Source organism: Geotrypetes seraphini, chromosome 9, assembly GCF_902459505.1.
Source record: "Geotrypetes seraphini chromosome 9, aGeoSer1.1, whole genome shotgun sequence".
Classification (NCBI taxonomy): domain Eukaryota; kingdom Metazoa; phylum Chordata; class Amphibia; order Gymnophiona; family Dermophiidae; genus Geotrypetes; species Geotrypetes seraphini.
Genome location: NC_047092.1, coordinates 55,558,878 through 55,575,327, shown reverse-complemented (window position 1 = coordinate 55,575,327; position 16,450 = coordinate 55,558,878). Strand labels below are relative to the sequence as shown.

Genomic DNA, 16,450 nt, shown 5'->3' with positions numbered 1-16,450 from the left:
AATACTGTACAAGATTAATCTGCTAAACAGTGTGGGGCTCATAATCAAAACAGAAGAATGACTAAAAACTGGCCTAAATCGGCACTTGGGTGATCAGTAACAAAAGTCGTCCAAGTCCGATAATCGAAAGGGGTTTTAGACATATTTAAAAATGACCTAGGCTTTCACAGTGCTGCTGAACGACCAGAGCTAAAAGGGGTGTGTCAGGAGGAGTGTGGAGGGCGGGATTTGGGCGGGACTTGGACCATCCTAGACTTAGTCATACTGCATGTATAACTGAAAGTTTTACAACAATGCCAAGACAGAACTTGGACGTTGTGACTTAGGCCATCTAAAACCAGGTCTAAGTCCACAAAAGGTATCCATAGTGACCAGATAAGCACTGCAGACACAAAGTACAGACCCCCACACACTGCTCCCCCACCCACATAAAAATCGTAATAACAACTTTACATATCTGCCTCCAGAACATCAGCACCTAGTAGTCTGGCATAGGAAAGCCTAGTAGAGCTGCACAGAAGTGGCTTAAGTGGTCTTGGGAGTGGGTTAGTGACCCATGGAGAGGAGGACCCAGGCCCATAAGCCACTGTAATCACTGCATTCATGGTGAAACATGTGCACCCCCCAAAACCCTTTTGTACTGCCATATAAGTGGCTCCTGCAGCCATAAGGGCTATTGGGGTGGTAGATAGGTAGGTCTAGTAGATTCTGGGGTTGTTTTGGGCGGCTCACCATGACCTATAAGGGAGCTGTAGTGAGATGTTTATGTGAGGCCCTTTTTGTGAAGTTCACAGCAGTGCCCTGTAAGGTACCCCACTACTCTGGTGCCATGTCTGGGTGTCCAGTCCATCACTTTTCTGGCCCTCCAGCACCCAAAAGGTCTTTTTCTATGTGTTTGTGACTTGGACGAAAATGGGATATAAAGGTGGACGACTTAGCAGTCTGGGCAATCAGACGGCTGGACGTACAGTTGAACGATTTTTGAAAAAAAAAAAAAATATTCTGGACGTATTTTTCAAAAATGGACCTTTTCCCGTGTCCGATTTTGGGCGACTTGTGAATTAGGCCAAAACGGACTTAGACGTTTCTTTTGATTATGCCCCTCTGTGAATTCTTTTATCTCCAATAACCCTGTAAGTCCTTAGCAAAAAAAAAAAAAAAAAAAAAAAAAACAACAGCAAAGAACAAAAAAAAAAATTGGAGATGGAAGATGATGGAGGCCTTCCTTCAGTCAGTTCCTCTGCTCCTTAAACTTAGGGCTCCTTTTACAAATGTGCATTAGGGCCTTTACCCGTGGAATAGTGCCTCTTGAGCAGGCGGTAGTTTTTCGGGTAAATCCGGTGCATGTGCTAAAAACGCTAGCGCACCTTTGTAAAAGGAGCCCTTAGTAGAGTATACATAAATAAAATATGGATGGAATTGGCCTTCACAAATGCTTGAGTACCTGAATGTAAAAACTGCTTAGACATTCTCTATTGATAGGCGGTATATAATTAACAAATAAACTTGGAAGCTTGGACATTTCAGTTAATTTGCTGCTCAAACAAGTTAAATGAAAGCTATAATAACTTGATATTTAATGAGGGTTTCTACTAGTTTTCTTACAAATTAAATAAAACAGCAGTCACATGAAAACAGAAGAATCCTATGATTCAAGAGACATTTGCTGCAAGTAAGAAAAACTGAACACTTAGGATCATGTGCTTAGATATCTGTCTGGTAAACCACGCCTTTCAGTTACTGCAACATTTGAACAGTTAGAAAGCTAATTATGATAAACTACTCAAGAGTGCTAGTCTAGATCATATCATTCATCATCCCTATGGTCTCCATCATTCATGTATCTATAGGTTGGAAATCCAGACATAGCAAATAATAAATCATGTTACATCCACATTCAAAATACTGCATGCCATTGCAGCTCATTAGACAAAAATCCAAAAGGGTTATTTGCATAACTGGAAAAATGCAAAATTTTATTCCAAGAAAATTAACAGGCTACACAGGTAAATTTTGGCAAATGCAACTTTATATTGAAATTCACACACATCTGCATCTTAAAGAATGAAAGACTCACAGACTCTTAATGTATTTCTAAAGTACTATAAATCATAGTATATGTTTTCACAAGTTAAACTTAATTTTAAAACAACCAATACACCAAATGTGCAGAAAATATAAACAAGACTGTGCCTTCAGTAGAATAAATGCTTCACAAATTGTGCAAGATATCGTACTAAGGCTTCGGTCTCCCCATGACTGCCGTCTTAAAATAGAAACTTACTTCTACTGCCTGCGTTTCTTAGAATAAAAGAGAACTGACTGCACACCTAGAAAAAATTCATACCATCCCAATGAGGTGTGGACTGATTTTAGGGATCTGGGACTAAAGATTGGGGGGGAGGGAGGGGGAACCAATGCAAAAATGTGGCAGGGGTGGGAATTATTCTTTCATGCACTCCCAAACACTTGACTAGAATTACTGATTCAGTTTTCCTTGCTTATTTGATTCAAGGCTTAAACAAAATGGAAGATACTAGATGACCCTTTAAGGCAACATGTTCAGTCTTTATTCTGCATCAGCACAATTTCAATATGTAAATCCTGTAATACTGCAAATGGGGTACTATGTTGCCTAGAATTCTGATATCTAGTTCTTGTGTTTGAATTTTAGAAGTATTTAAAATGAACATTATACCAAATCAGCAAAAAACACAGAATACAGTTTAAATGCTAGTATTTTCACTGTTATGGAAAATGTTATATGGAAAGTATACTTGGGAAAAAAAAAAAATTAAATCTAATTTGAGCAAAAATACTACTTTGGAATGCTCCCCAAAACATACTCAGAAGGCAAACAGTTGTAAGTATGATAATCCGATAATGCATGGCACATCCTTAATCAGTTACAGTACTTGAAGTTTCCAATTTTCAGTCTTTCCAAAAACAAATAAATTGGTATGAAATGTTTGAAAAGTCTTCACACTTCTAAAATTAGTTTTATCAACACACCTCATATCAGTTTGTTACGTTGTCCAATGCTAACTTTTCTGATGGTCTTAATTGCATGTAGTGATATACAGAGCACTTAGCACAGACACCTAGCACCCGCTACTCTCATCACACAGCTTTTAACCACAGAAAGGAATTCAAAGCAGTAGGATCAGTCCTTTTTTCTTTAATTACAAACCTTCACTGTTGATCAGCGAGCTCACTTTTGGGTTTAAATTAGGATTACAGGTGAGCTATTGGAAAGACTGCACAAATTTGCCCAAATCCATACAAGTGCTGACGTTCCATTCTCGATTCTCTTCTCAAAACATGGCTAGAGGCCACAATTGCTTAGCAGAGAAGGGTACTGTTTCGCAAGGCTAAAGATTTACAGATGCTCCCTCATATAACACAGTAAGGTTCCCTTGGCAACCTGGATTTTCTGCAGTAGAGAAGGGTTGTACTGAAGCAGCGCCTCAGCTCCCTGTTAGAGAAAATGCAGATAAAAGGATTGATTCCAGCTTGGGCAAAACTCATCCAGACAGCAGCTGTTAGAAATCCTCCTGGTACCACAGGCCCTCTTGCAAAAACTCTCCAATAGCATGCTACCAAATAAGGACCCCACAAGGTCAGAAAGAGGAAAGTCATAATATAGAACATTCTACTTATTCTTTTTTCCATTTTGAATTCATCTAAGACTAATAGCCTCCTTCTGCCCGTGGTGTTTGCATTTTGCCTGATACCCAGTAGGGTGGGGGGTGTGGGGCCCCTTCCAAATCCAGCTAGCCAGTTAGCAGCGGCTTGACCACTAGCTCCAGGCCCATGAAAAGTCCAATTCTGGCTCACTGCTGCAACAAACTGCACTGGCTTCATTTTCCTGCGGTCGTGAACAAAGAATATCAGCTTGAGGTAGACAAGCTGTGTGGCTAGGAGGATAAGAGCAAGAAGTAGCATAAATCCCAAGGAATCATTTGCCCTGAAGGAACGATGCTGAAAGGTGCACTGGTCTTCCTCCCTGATGAAAGAATAGGTTCCCACATCTAATACTGGGGGGAAAGCCATGGCAACAGAAAGGGTCCACACCATACAAACCACTGCCAAGCAAGTCCAAAATGTCAGCCTTTTTGTATAAAACCGGTGGTGGGCTATGGCTAAGTATCTGGTGACGCTTATGCAGAACAGCATAAAAGCAGTGTGGAAACAAGATAAAACCCCCAGAAATGCAATCACTTTGCAGGTCAGAGTCCCATACGTCCAGGTGGAGCCATTCTTGACAGATGTGAATACAAATGGGAAACAAATCGCAGATCTGAGGATATCTGAGCAGCAAAGATCCAGCAGTAAGTAGTAAGGAGCTCTGTGCAAGGTTTTATCTTTGACAAGCAAGATGGAGATCAAAAGGTTACCCACCACACTGACTCCTATAATGAAACCCAGTGAAGTCAGTTTGAGAAACGCTGTTAGAGGGGAGAGATTTTGTAAAATGTTGTCAGCTGCATGGCTGTAGTTCGCCATAGATGGATGGATGATATGGATATTGTTTCAGTCAAGTCTCATGATCTATATATAAGGACAAGGAAAAGATAGGTCCATACATTTTACTGCAGGTGCAATCCCCCAAAAGAAATGATCTGGTGTCTAGTCACACATCCTGTTTTTCCTTCTTTCTGAGGTGCCATGATGTCAAAAATATCTGGAAAAAATATCAGGCTATCAGTTTTTAAGGTAGCAAGTAATTATCTATGAAAGTGCTAACATAAAATTGTTAATTTATGAAGACAATGGAGTTGTAAATGTAAACACTACACTATTCTTATACTGTTTTCAAGCACTTGTACAATTTTCACAGAAATAAGACATTTTGGGGGGCAATTTCAGAAGATTGTTTCCATTCTGCCATTGTTTCCCAATTGAGCACATATTATATCTCTCTGTCTTACATATTATGCAAACTGTTTTTCTCCAACAGACTGTAGGATCCTCCACAATACCTGCAGAACCCTCACTAATGCATAATGAACCTCTAACCTAACTGAAAACCTTGGAGAAATGGACATTAATTTATATTTACTTAGGTCTGCTGAATGTGTCAGGGTTTTTTTTTTTCCAAAGGCAACTGCTGTGTTGTTATGGATCACACCCAAAGAAATCCTGCAGAATTTATGTTTTCTAAACCAAGTCACCAAAGCACATTAATCAGACACTGTTCTTTCATACGCATTGCACAGAGAAAAATACATTTATTATTGCTCTTTAAATATGATTTTGTATTTTAGGCTTGGAACAAAGGAGGTATACACCAGTATAGTGTTCTCAGATTTTTCAGAGAACCCAACATTATTATTTGCCTTGATTAATCTGTAGGAACCCCCCCCCCCCCCCCACACACACACACACCCAGAGGAATAATCCATACCAGTTTGAAAGCAATAGCTGCTTTTGTTTAAATAATCATACAATAAACTGGTCTCTCTCTCTCTCTCTCTCTTTTTTTGTAATTAAGCCATAGCGATTGTGTGCTGCAATCCGATGTATATTTGGTACAAAAATCTATTCTGTTCTGGCTGGACAGCAATGACAGACACATTAAGGTTTAAAGCTTCATTATTCATATGAATGATACTTTGCAGCCAGAGATTATTAGACTTAACCGTGAAAAAATGTGTTTAAGTCAAATTGCATGTGATTGTTTTAGTGCATACAGGTTGGTACCATATTTTTAAAACGTGAATACATACAGTACATATGTATGTACCCATAAATGTCTATATTTGCACGTTCAATGTATGTCCACAGCATAGTTAGCTTTGTACAAGAGCATATGCCTTTTTTGTTTTGGTAGAATGCAGTCCCTTTTCCCCGTTTTTCAAATGTTTTCCAGATATGCATCTCAGAATGTGCAAAGTCTGCTTGAAGATGCATTGTCTGTGTACACTTCCATTATGCAGTTTTTTATTTTTAAAAAAAACAAACCCCTTTGCTATGAATATGTAAAATGAACCTCCCTTAACTAAGCATTGCATCTCCCACTTTGTTCCCCGCTACCCAAAGCCAAAACTTATCTAAGAGTATATACTCCTACCTGTTGGCACTGGATATCCTGAGTATTTTTCCCCCCAGTAGCTTCTTCTTTCTATAAAATGCTGATTTTTTTTCCTGGGTACCTTGGCTGGTAGCATATAGAGGAGTCAGTGGCTGGGAGCGCGCATGCGCGCTGAGGCTGCCGGCGGCTGTAGTCCTCCCCTGTCGCAGCCGCACAGTCTCTTGCAGTTCGGCAAGCAGCTGCCCGCGCGCCCTCCATTCATCCGCTGCAGCGGCCTTTGGCTGTCAAACGCCGCGCGTGCCGAGCCCACCTTTGCAAAACTCAGCCATCCGCGACGCCTTGCTGCAATTGAATTATGTTTCCATCCCTGCCGCCCGGGGTAGGAAAGCTCCCGGCAGTCTCTCGCTTTCTTCCTCTCCCTCTCCTGATATTATTGCAGCTTGCAGGCAGGGGCGTTTCTTTTTTCAGGGCTGGGCAGCTGCATATATGCTTCAGTCACAGGGCGCAATTTCATGGCGTTAAACTGGAGTTTGCTTTGTATTGGAAATATTTTCGGTGCACCAGATGAGCAAAATGGGAAAAAGAACATCCTTGAGAAAGTTGTTTGTGTATTTGGGAGGATGGAGGAAGAAAAGAGGCCCTAGCTCTTCAAGCCACCGCCCCCCTCCCCCTTTCCCTATTTCACTGGACAGAAAAAGAAGGCTGAGACCCTGAAGGGTCGTGTAACATGCACTGCCCTCCTCGAGTTAGAAGGGGGGGGGGGATTTAGGAAGGATGAGGAGGATCTAAACAATAGGCAGGTCAGAAGGGGACCAATCCTAGGAATAGCAACAGCAGGGGGGTCTTAAATATATAGAAACAGAGCAGGAGAAATGTGGATGGCACCAATTTGGCATAAAGCAAGCTGTTGAAGCAACAGAGAAGAGCCCTGCACTGTAGACAGCAGTTCTGAAGTAATGTTATTTCACAAATAGATAACCATACTCAGCATTCTGAGGTCATCCATCTCACTTACCTGAACCATTACAGTAATTAATAGTCCAAATGTGACTAGAGCATATATCAAGGGATCTAGATGGGCTTGAGGTGATGTAAAAAAAAAACAACCAACAACCAAAAAACCAAAAAACAACAATAACCTGAGAAATCTGAAAGGATTGATAGTGAAAAGTGTACTGGTCACCTAGGCATTTGCTCAAACGGACAAGAAGAGCATGAACACTAACCATGAGACCTGAAAGAGATGGTGCCAACCTGGTCCAGAATGGGAGGAGCCAGGAGAGAAGCGGCAGATGCAAAGCAGACGTATTTCACTGCAGTTTCATTTTAGTCTCCTCGTCACTTGGAGAGTAGGGGAGACAGCAACAAGAAGATTGGGGACTGCGAGGGACCAGAGAGATGCAGGAGACAATCCACAGAATCAAACAGCAAGGGAAAGAGAACCCGGCTATCAAGCTGATAAGCAGCATTGCAGAGAGACCCTCCATAGCCTAGGGATGACAGCAAAAGGGACAGCAGCAGCACTGAAGCGTAACCAGGTGAGAGCTGTAGTGACTGCTCAAGATCAAAAAGAAGTAATTGGACATCAACAGCAGGAACAGAGGGCAAGTATGGTTTATAAGGGAAAACAGAGTATGTCTATCCTATAGACATTTGCAAATCACCAGGAGCAATACATATTAAGAACTTCTAGCATGATTCAGCAGAGAATCTAAGGTTGTAATTTATAAGTACTGTATGGACTAAAAAAAAATAAATAAATTTCAAAACACTTAAATACAGCTAAAAGAAGCTGATTACACTTACAGCAAGGATCATATGAGTGGGTATTTAGATAGTTGGAGGGAGGCTTTAGGTCAAAGCTTCCAAAAATTTTTCCCCATTTTATTTGTTAAAAATTCATGTAACCTTGAATGGTAACAGAAGCAAATCAGCATATTCATTTTGTTTCTTAAAGATTTGAAAACATATACATATGTAAATCTGTGAGGGGTGGGGGGGGGGAGGCGGTTAAGTAACTTTTTGATTAGTTCTTGCCAGAAGGGCAATATATCAAATTCAGTGAAGAAAGAAACAATTACCAACTGATATACTCACCTGCAGGTCGGTAATAGCTTGCAAGCTGTAATACAGCATCTCAAATTCCTGCCACCCAGCCACCTGCTGGCTCTTTGTAGAGGAAGTGTCTATAACAGTGTATCTCAAACTGTGTGCCGAGGCACACTACTGTGTCTTCTGAGATTCCAAGTGTGCCGCGGCACACTGAGGAGGAAGAGAGGTGCCTGCCACCTGACTTCCCTATGCGGTACAGCGCCAGCGCTGCCTGATTCACCGAAGGCCTGCATGTTTCCCCCCTTCTCTTTAGCGGCCTCCAGCTTCCCCCCCTGACCTCCCAGTCTCACCTTTAAAGCTAATCACAGCAACCTGCAGAGGATCGCCAGTAGGTAAAATGATTTTATTTTCAATATAATGATTGAAATGTGTATGTTTTGAGAATTTATATCTGTTGTATATAATGTGTGTATATGAAAAATGGATGGAAAAAATTGCATTACATTTAGTAAAGGCAGAGCTTAGGTGGGCCTAGCGAAGTCTGTGGTTGGGGTACTCAGTTGATATTTGTTAGACTTAGGGGGTACTTAGCTTGAAGTAGTTGAGAAACACTGCTGTAGGCAATCAGCTGGCGCCAGTGCCTCTCCTTCTCTCTGACCCTCTTCCCTGCTGGCACCCCCTACTGGGCCCATCTGGAGGGCCCCTGCACATGCATGGACGTCAACGTGTCTTCACACTTCTGGGTGTCTCAAGCCGTTGCCACTACCTTTATTGTGCCCCAGCTTGAGAAAGTTTGAGAGACAGTGTATAGTTTGTTTAACTAGGGTGTATTATGTACATTTGTGTATGTGAGAAGAATGATGGCCATGGATATGTGTGTGGCTGACTGGGTAGGTATGTAATGACATGGGGAGTGAGGGGGGAATTCTATAAATGGTGCCAGAAAATATCGGCACTATACTATAAAACAGGGGTAGGGAACTCCGGTCCTTGAGAGCCGTATTCCAGTCGGGTTTTCAGGATGTCCCCAATGAATATGCATGAGATCTATTTGCATGCACTGCTTTCAATGCATATTCATTGGGCAAATCCTGAAAACCCGACTGGAATATGGCTCTCGAGGACCGGAGTTCCCTACCCCTGCTATAAAAGGTGCTCTGAGTTGAGCGCCCTTTGTAGAACAATGCTTAACGCCAATTCTCATGCCTAAAGCTAAGCACTGGTATTTCTGCTGAAACCTGGTGTAAATGTTGGCACCCAACTTATTCACCCCCTCCCCCCCACACACACACTTTTGCAAAGCTATGCTAGTGTTTTTAGCGCCGGCACCGCGATGAACAGCAATAATTTAAAAAAAAAACAAAAAACGCTAGTGCAGTTTTGTAAAAGGAAGGGGTCAATATTCATACAAGCGCTTTACCTCAGATCACTCAACTCTTAAAACATTCAAGTGAAGTTTCAAATTTATTTAAAATTTCTTATACCGCCCAATCAACCTTCTAGGCGGTGTAGAAATTCATAAAAACATAAAACATTACTGGACCCCTGTTCGTTTAAATAAATTATATCGTTCTAAGTCTAATAGATGCTGGCATTGTCATCTTGAAGCTGGGACTTTTTAGATCATTTTCTTTACTATTGTCCCTTGATACTGCAATTTTGGAGGTCTATTTGGGACCAAGTAAATAATATGTTAGAGAATTCAGTGGCTTTATCTTATGATACTATTTTATTTGGTACTCTTATGAGAGCTAAAAGCCAATTATCAATGAGAAATAACAAGCTTCCATTAGTAATGACAGGGGTTGTTGCCATGCAGCTTATTTTAAGAAATTGGAAAAATGGGATAGGTTGAACTACACATTCTGGTGGGAATCCCTTTGCTATACATATAAAATGGAGCATTGCATGGCCATACAACAGGGACGATTTAAGAATTTTATGGATGTTTAGGAGCCATTGGCTAAATATTTTAAAGAGGAATAATTTTTAATTTTGTGGACATGTAAACATACACATCCTGGGGGGGGGAGAATGGTATTGATATAGGAATGTATGAATAGTTTTGTGAAGGTTTTAATTTAATGGGTTTAGTAACTGGGAGGGTGGGGGAAAATTTCTTTGTGCAGTAATATTTGTAAGTTTTGTTGCGCTTATTATATAATGTACAAATATGTGAATCATTTATTGCGCATTTGTAGTTTGAAAATCAATAAAGATTTTTAAAAAAAACCAAAAACATTCAGGTGAAGTTTCAAGTTTATTTAAAATTTCTTATACCGTCCAATCAACCTTCTAGGCGGTGTACAAATTCATAAAAACATAAAACATACTTTAGCTAAAATACAAGTTTGCATCACCAAACAGTAACAAAAGGTAAAAAGGCAAGAACTACAATAGTCAAAGTAAAAGAGAAGATTCATAGAGCAATTCAAACAATTGAACAAAGACCTCAGCGTCTACACTCAAAAAAATCATCTTAGAATTGAGTTCAACGCAGCCAGCCTCCTCATCGGTCGTATGTGATAATCATAAATCAAACATTTCTTAATGGCTTTAAATTCATAAATATAAGAGATTTTTCACTCATCTCATATAATTTATTTGGGGCTCTGACAATGGAACACATTGCCAGAGGTTAAGAGCGGATAGCATAGCTGGTTTTAAGAAAGGTTTGGACAATTTCCTGGAGGAAAAGTCCATAGTCTGTTATTGAGAAATTACCAGCATTTTGGACAGGCTCATCATTCCTCACGTTACTTCAAGAACTCTAATGGCCTCTTGTACAAAGCCGTGCTAGCGGCTGCGTTGCGCTAACAGCCCCGAAGCCCATAGAGATTTAAAGGGCTTTGGAGCTGTTGTTACGCAGCTTTGTAAAAGAGGCCATAAGAACCACTAATCAGCAACTTTTTACAATTCCGCCCTTAAAGATTATAAGTACGAGGTGAAACGAAATCTTTTCAGTTACAGCCCCACAGCAATGGAATCACCTTCCCATTCATCTCAGAGAAGAATGCCCCGCTGCGGAACCTAGGCTCATTCCAATTATTCCAAAAGCATCCGAAAACCTGGCTTTTCTCCAAAACTTAAAGCTATCTATTTAAAATGTAAAGCTAGCTATCCTCTTCATAACCTCTAATTTCTTATTATGTCCTTCCCTCATTTATTGAATTACCTGTAAACCGTGTCGAGCTCTATCTTTATGGAGATGATGCGGCATACAAACTTAAGGTTTAGTTTAGTTTAGTTTAGAAAGATTCAAAAGTTGTCTCAAAAGCTTCCTTTTTTCTGACGCCTTTGGGAAATAGTTTAAGTGCTAGTAAACAGCTTTATATTGCCCAAACAATCCTTTTCACTGTCATTTATTGCCCCAAATTACCATATCGTTAGTGACCCTCAAAGTAAGCCTTTGGTTACCAGCGACCCCATCCCTCTATCTTTTTCCCTTATTCGTTCTTTTTCTTCAAAGAAATTGTAGTTCTACCCTTCTTACCCTTATCTCTAGTCAGTGATGTCCAGCATCCGTCTATTATATGTTCCTAGCTACCCATTTTATAATGTACATCACTTTGAAATATTTATTTAAGCGTTTTATCAAATTTTAAATAAAACTTGGAAACTTGTCATGGAATATTGCTATTCCTTGGGTTTTGGTCAGGTACTAGTGACCTGGATTGGCCACCGTGAGAACGGCCTACTGGGCTTGATGGACCATTGGTGAGGCTATTCTTATGTTTTTATTCACGTTTTGCTTCTTGTTGTGTCAAGGAGCTTCCCCTTAAGAAGACTTTGCTGCCATTTCCCAAAATTTTGGCATGTAAATCGCGCAATTCTGTAAAACTGCGCACAAATTTTCAGAGCAACCCTGACTCGCCCATGCCCCTCCTCTGGCCATTTGCCCTTTTGAGTTGTTTGCTATGGAATTTAAGTACTCAGCACTATCGAATAGTGCAGCAGATTTGTGCAATCCAAATTGATAAGGTCAATTAATAGTTAATGGTTCATTAATCAAATTATGGCATCATACATAGAATATGGGGGAAAGTGACTAGGTCCATTCTGTTTGGGTGGATGCAGTAATGGGAGTCACTTCTTTTCCATATCCCCTCAAAGGCGGTAGAGGGAGATATGATAGAGACGTTTAAATACCTACATAATGTAAATGCACATGAGTCGAGTCTCTTTTCATTTGAAAGGAACCTCTGCAATAAGAGGGCATAGGATGAAGTTAAGAGGTGATAGGCTCTGGGGTAATCTAAGGAAATACTTTTTTACAGAAAGGGTGGTAGATGCGTGGCACAGTCTCCCAGAAGAGATGGTGGAGACAGAGACTGTGTCCGAATTCAAAAGGGCCTGGGATAGGCACGTGGAATCTCTTGGAGAAAGAGATGATGGTTACTGCGAATGGAGGAAAAGTCCATAGTCCATGGCTCATTTGGCCTTTATCTTCCATCATGTTTCTATGTTTCTAACTCTGCTTTTGTCTGCTCTCACCCTTCTCTCTTTATTTTTCCCTTCTTCCCCTCTCTCACAGCCTTTTCCACTCTGTCTCATTTCATTCTCTTAGTCTTCCCTCCTCTTCCCATTCCTCACATTTCTTTCTGGCTCATCTACTTTTTGTGCCCCCAAACCACCCTTACTCCCAGTGGTTCCCAAGTCAGTATTGTAGTATCCCCCTTGGTTTTTAGGATATCCACAATTAATATGTATAAATGTTTTGCATACAGTGGAAGCAGTGTATGCAAATCAATCTCATGCATATTCATTGTGGATATCCTGAAAACCTGACTGGCAAGGGGGTACTCCAGGTCTGACTTGGAAAACACTATCCCACAGATCTAGGACTTCATTCACTCGTCTGCTCTGTCTACCTCCAAGCCTGATATCCCTTTCCCCTCCCCAGACTGACCCTCTTCTCTACAGTCTGTGGTAATACTAAGAGCTCAGCCTGAACTGACAGGAGGAGATAAGAGTTGCTGCAAGTCATCACCACTTCCTGAATCAATGTTTATAGTGGTTGGAGGGGCAAAAATCATGTATCACGTCTACATTCAAAAGCTAATGCCTTGCTCTTTAAATAAGTTGTGATCTGACATGGCAGTTTTGCTACTCCTCTGGTCAACTCCACCTGTGTTACTCTCAACCCATGTTTCCCACCAAATCCTGCACACATACAAAGGTACACATGCATGGTTCTGCCTCAGCAGAAGTTTCCTTCTTGTCCTCTGACCAGCCCTGAACCTCCACAACCCCACCAGTCTGTTTGCTAGCCAAAGCCTCAAAGATATGTCTTTGAGCCACCCACCCCACTGACTGTGCACAGTATGTCCTGTCAGTATGCTTTGAGCAGATGTTGATATATGTGGGGATTCTGCAAACTTCGTCCAAATCTTATTTAAAGCTACGCTACTGATATATTTCTAAAACAACAGGAGTCTTTGTATGCCCCATTTGGTAATTCTGTCAATATGTCTTATTATTAAATTATATACTTTGTTTATTATTACTGCTACTATTAATTATTTCTATAGCACTACTGGATGCACGCAACACTGTACAGAGTCACAAAGAGTAAGAAAACAGTCCCTGCTCAAAAGAGCTTACAATCTAAACAGCCAAGACAGACAAACAGGATGTCATGGATTCAGTTAAGGGGAACGGTTAATCAGCTGGCTGGGTTGGTGGGCAGTGGGGAATACAGGACAATCAAGCCATTGTGACATCACTGATGAGGTTGGTTCTTATTGGTGGAATGAGGCATTATGACATCATAAGCTCTGCTTCCCAAAGACTGAAACTCTTCACACTACTACTACTACTATTAATTATTTCTATAGCTCTACCAAACGCATGCAGCGCTGCACAGAGTCACAAAGAGTAAGAAAACAGTCCCTGCTCGAAAGAGCTTACAATCTAAATAGCCAAGACAGACAAACAGGGAACAGTTAATCAGCTGGCTGGGTTGGAGGGCAAAGGAGTAGGGTTAAGGATTGAAAGCTATGTCAAAAAGGTGAGTTTTCAGTCTGCTTTTAAACAAGGGAAGGGGCTTGACGGACAAACTCGGGTAATTTATTCCAGGCATAGGGGGCAGCTAGATGAAAGGAACAAAGGAGAAGGGTAACATTAAGAATGACTTATCTGAGGAACGGAGTTCTCTGAGAGGTGTATAAGGAGAGAGAAGCGAGGAGGGATATTGAGGGGCAGCAGAATGAACACACTTGTAGGTCAGCAATAAGATCTTGAACTGTATGCGATGGCAGATAGGGAGCCAGTGAAGTGGCTTAAGGCGAGGGGTGACATGAGCATAGCGAGGTTGGTAGAAGATGAGTCGCGCAGCAGAGTTTTGCACAGATTGCAAAGGGGAGAGGCGACACTGAGGGATACCAGTTAGGAGTAGATTGCAGTAATCTATTGCATGTTTTCTGTAATACGAGGGGCTACTGAAAAGTTCTCAACCATTAAATGAAAAGTGGCAAGAAAAGTGTGGAATACTTGTAAATTTCATGGCTCCACATCATCCTCTTTTTAGTTGGGCTGAGAACTTTTCAGCGTCCCCCTCATATTGTTCAGTTATATTTTATTTGATTAGTGTCTTACATTCTTGATGGTTTAAATGTTTATTTTTATTTCCAGTCGCATTTTAACTTTTACCACATTTAGAACTAAGGAAACGTATGGTTTATTATTCATTTACTCCACCCCCCTTTTACTAAACCACAGTAGAGGTTTCTACCGTGGCCCAAAGCACTAAATGCTGCTCCGATGCTGATAGAATTCCTAAAAGAGCCCAGAATTGGAAGTTTTATGTAAAACTGTATCTGTTGTACACCACCTTGGATGAATCTCTTCTTAAAGCAAGGTTTATGAACTTGGTTTCTTGTGGGTTCTCTCTGTATACTTTGCATATCAAGATGCAGAGGAGATAGATTTCAGTTAACTCTTGGTAAGCTGGCCTGAACGTTCTATCCTTCAGCAAGTTAAAAAACTTTAATAGTAGAGATCACATAGCACTAGACAAAGGACACATACATTGACTCTGCTAAACTTGCTGAGGAGTCTATTTTGATTCTATGGTCCAATGTAAAAGTGATTATAAGGAAATATATGCAATTCTATAGCTTATAGGAGAGGCTCATTTAACTGATAATAGCAATGACTTAATTGAAAGAGAAAGTCCTGCAAGTACTTGTAAGGATAATACAGAGTTGGTCTATTTCCTTGACAAAACTACTGTGACCAGGAACATTGTTTCAGCAACTCCAGTGGTTGGGAAATAGGCCAGTGCCAGGCTGACTTTTACAGTCTGTGTACATCGATTAAAATGTTTAATCACATGATTAATTGCAATTAAAAAGCACCCCCTGCACAGTGCAATATAGAGATAAAAGATGTAAATCTCTATATTGATATAGTTCAATTACTAAACTAAAAATAAAATCATTTATCTTACCTTTGCCATCTGGTGATTTTGTTTCTAGTCTTCTCATTCCCTGGCTCTGGTGCTGCTTCCCTGTACTGTCAGTTGTTTCTAGGGCTTCCTTTCTATTCACTATTTTTTTTTCTCTAGCAGCTGTCTAAGGGATGGGGACAGTGGCACCAGCTGCTTTCTGAGGGCATGGAGGGAGGGGGGGGGGCAGCAGCTCTCAGGGGGACAGGAGACTAGCTGTTCTGAGGTGGAGGTTGGTCAGAGGGGGCAGAACTCTTAGGCAGGGCTGGTGTTAGACCTGCTGGGGTTCAGGGCAGAAATTAAGGAGGGGGCCCCCAATTCCTCTCCTCCCTGTGCCCCCTTTCTGATATCCCAACCCACCAAATGCCCTTCCATCCAGTTTCTCTCTCTTTCCCTCCTGGTCACCCCCTAGGTCCACCATCTCTCCCACCCATCTCGCATTTCTAATCAAAATGAGAGGTTGCGAAGGGCAGTTCCAGGGAGCCCCCTTGGGCAGGATGTCCTTCCCTTCTTTTCCCATGATCCAAAGGCCCCCTGCCTCAACTTTTAAAATTTAAGAGCATATCTGTCGTAGCAGTGGTTCTCTCAAGCACTGTCCGTGGTCTCTTCAGCATTCTTCCTCTGTCATAACCTGCTGAACTGGAAACAGGAAGTTGCATCATAGAGGAGGCAGACTGTGATGGAGGAAGAACGCTGAGGAGACTGTGGACAGTACTTGAGAACCACCTTCATGTTCAGGGCCTAAGTAAAAGCAAATTAAAAAGGCAAGAAGGAAAAAGTCAAAGAGGAACCTGAACTATAGCTACATGATGCAGGGTTCCACATTAGGAGTCACCACCCAGGAAAGGGATCTAGGTGTCTTCGTCATAAGGCGTATGGGGACAGACTTAAAGATCTTAATATGTATACTTTAGAGG

At 41.2% G+C, this 16,450-nt stretch overlaps 1 protein-coding gene across 1 annotated transcript; it reads right to left on the bottom strand.

Moving 5' to 3' along the window:
• Nucleotides 1–2,000: 2,000 nt before the first annotated feature.
• On the bottom strand, nucleotides 2,001–6,453 carry GPR85 (G protein-coupled receptor 85). The gene is made up of 2 exons (XM_033957677.1): nucleotides 6,074–6,453; nucleotides 2,001–4,684 (listed from the first exon to the last, which is right to left on the bottom strand). Exon 2 carries the CDS (start codon nucleotides 4,504–4,506, stop codon nucleotides 3,394–3,396), a length of 1,113 nt encoding a protein of 370 aa, XP_033813568.1. The 5' UTR covers nucleotides 4,507–4,684; nucleotides 6,074–6,453; the 3' UTR covers nucleotides 2,001–3,393.
• Nucleotides 6,454–16,450: the final 9,997 nt, after the last annotated feature.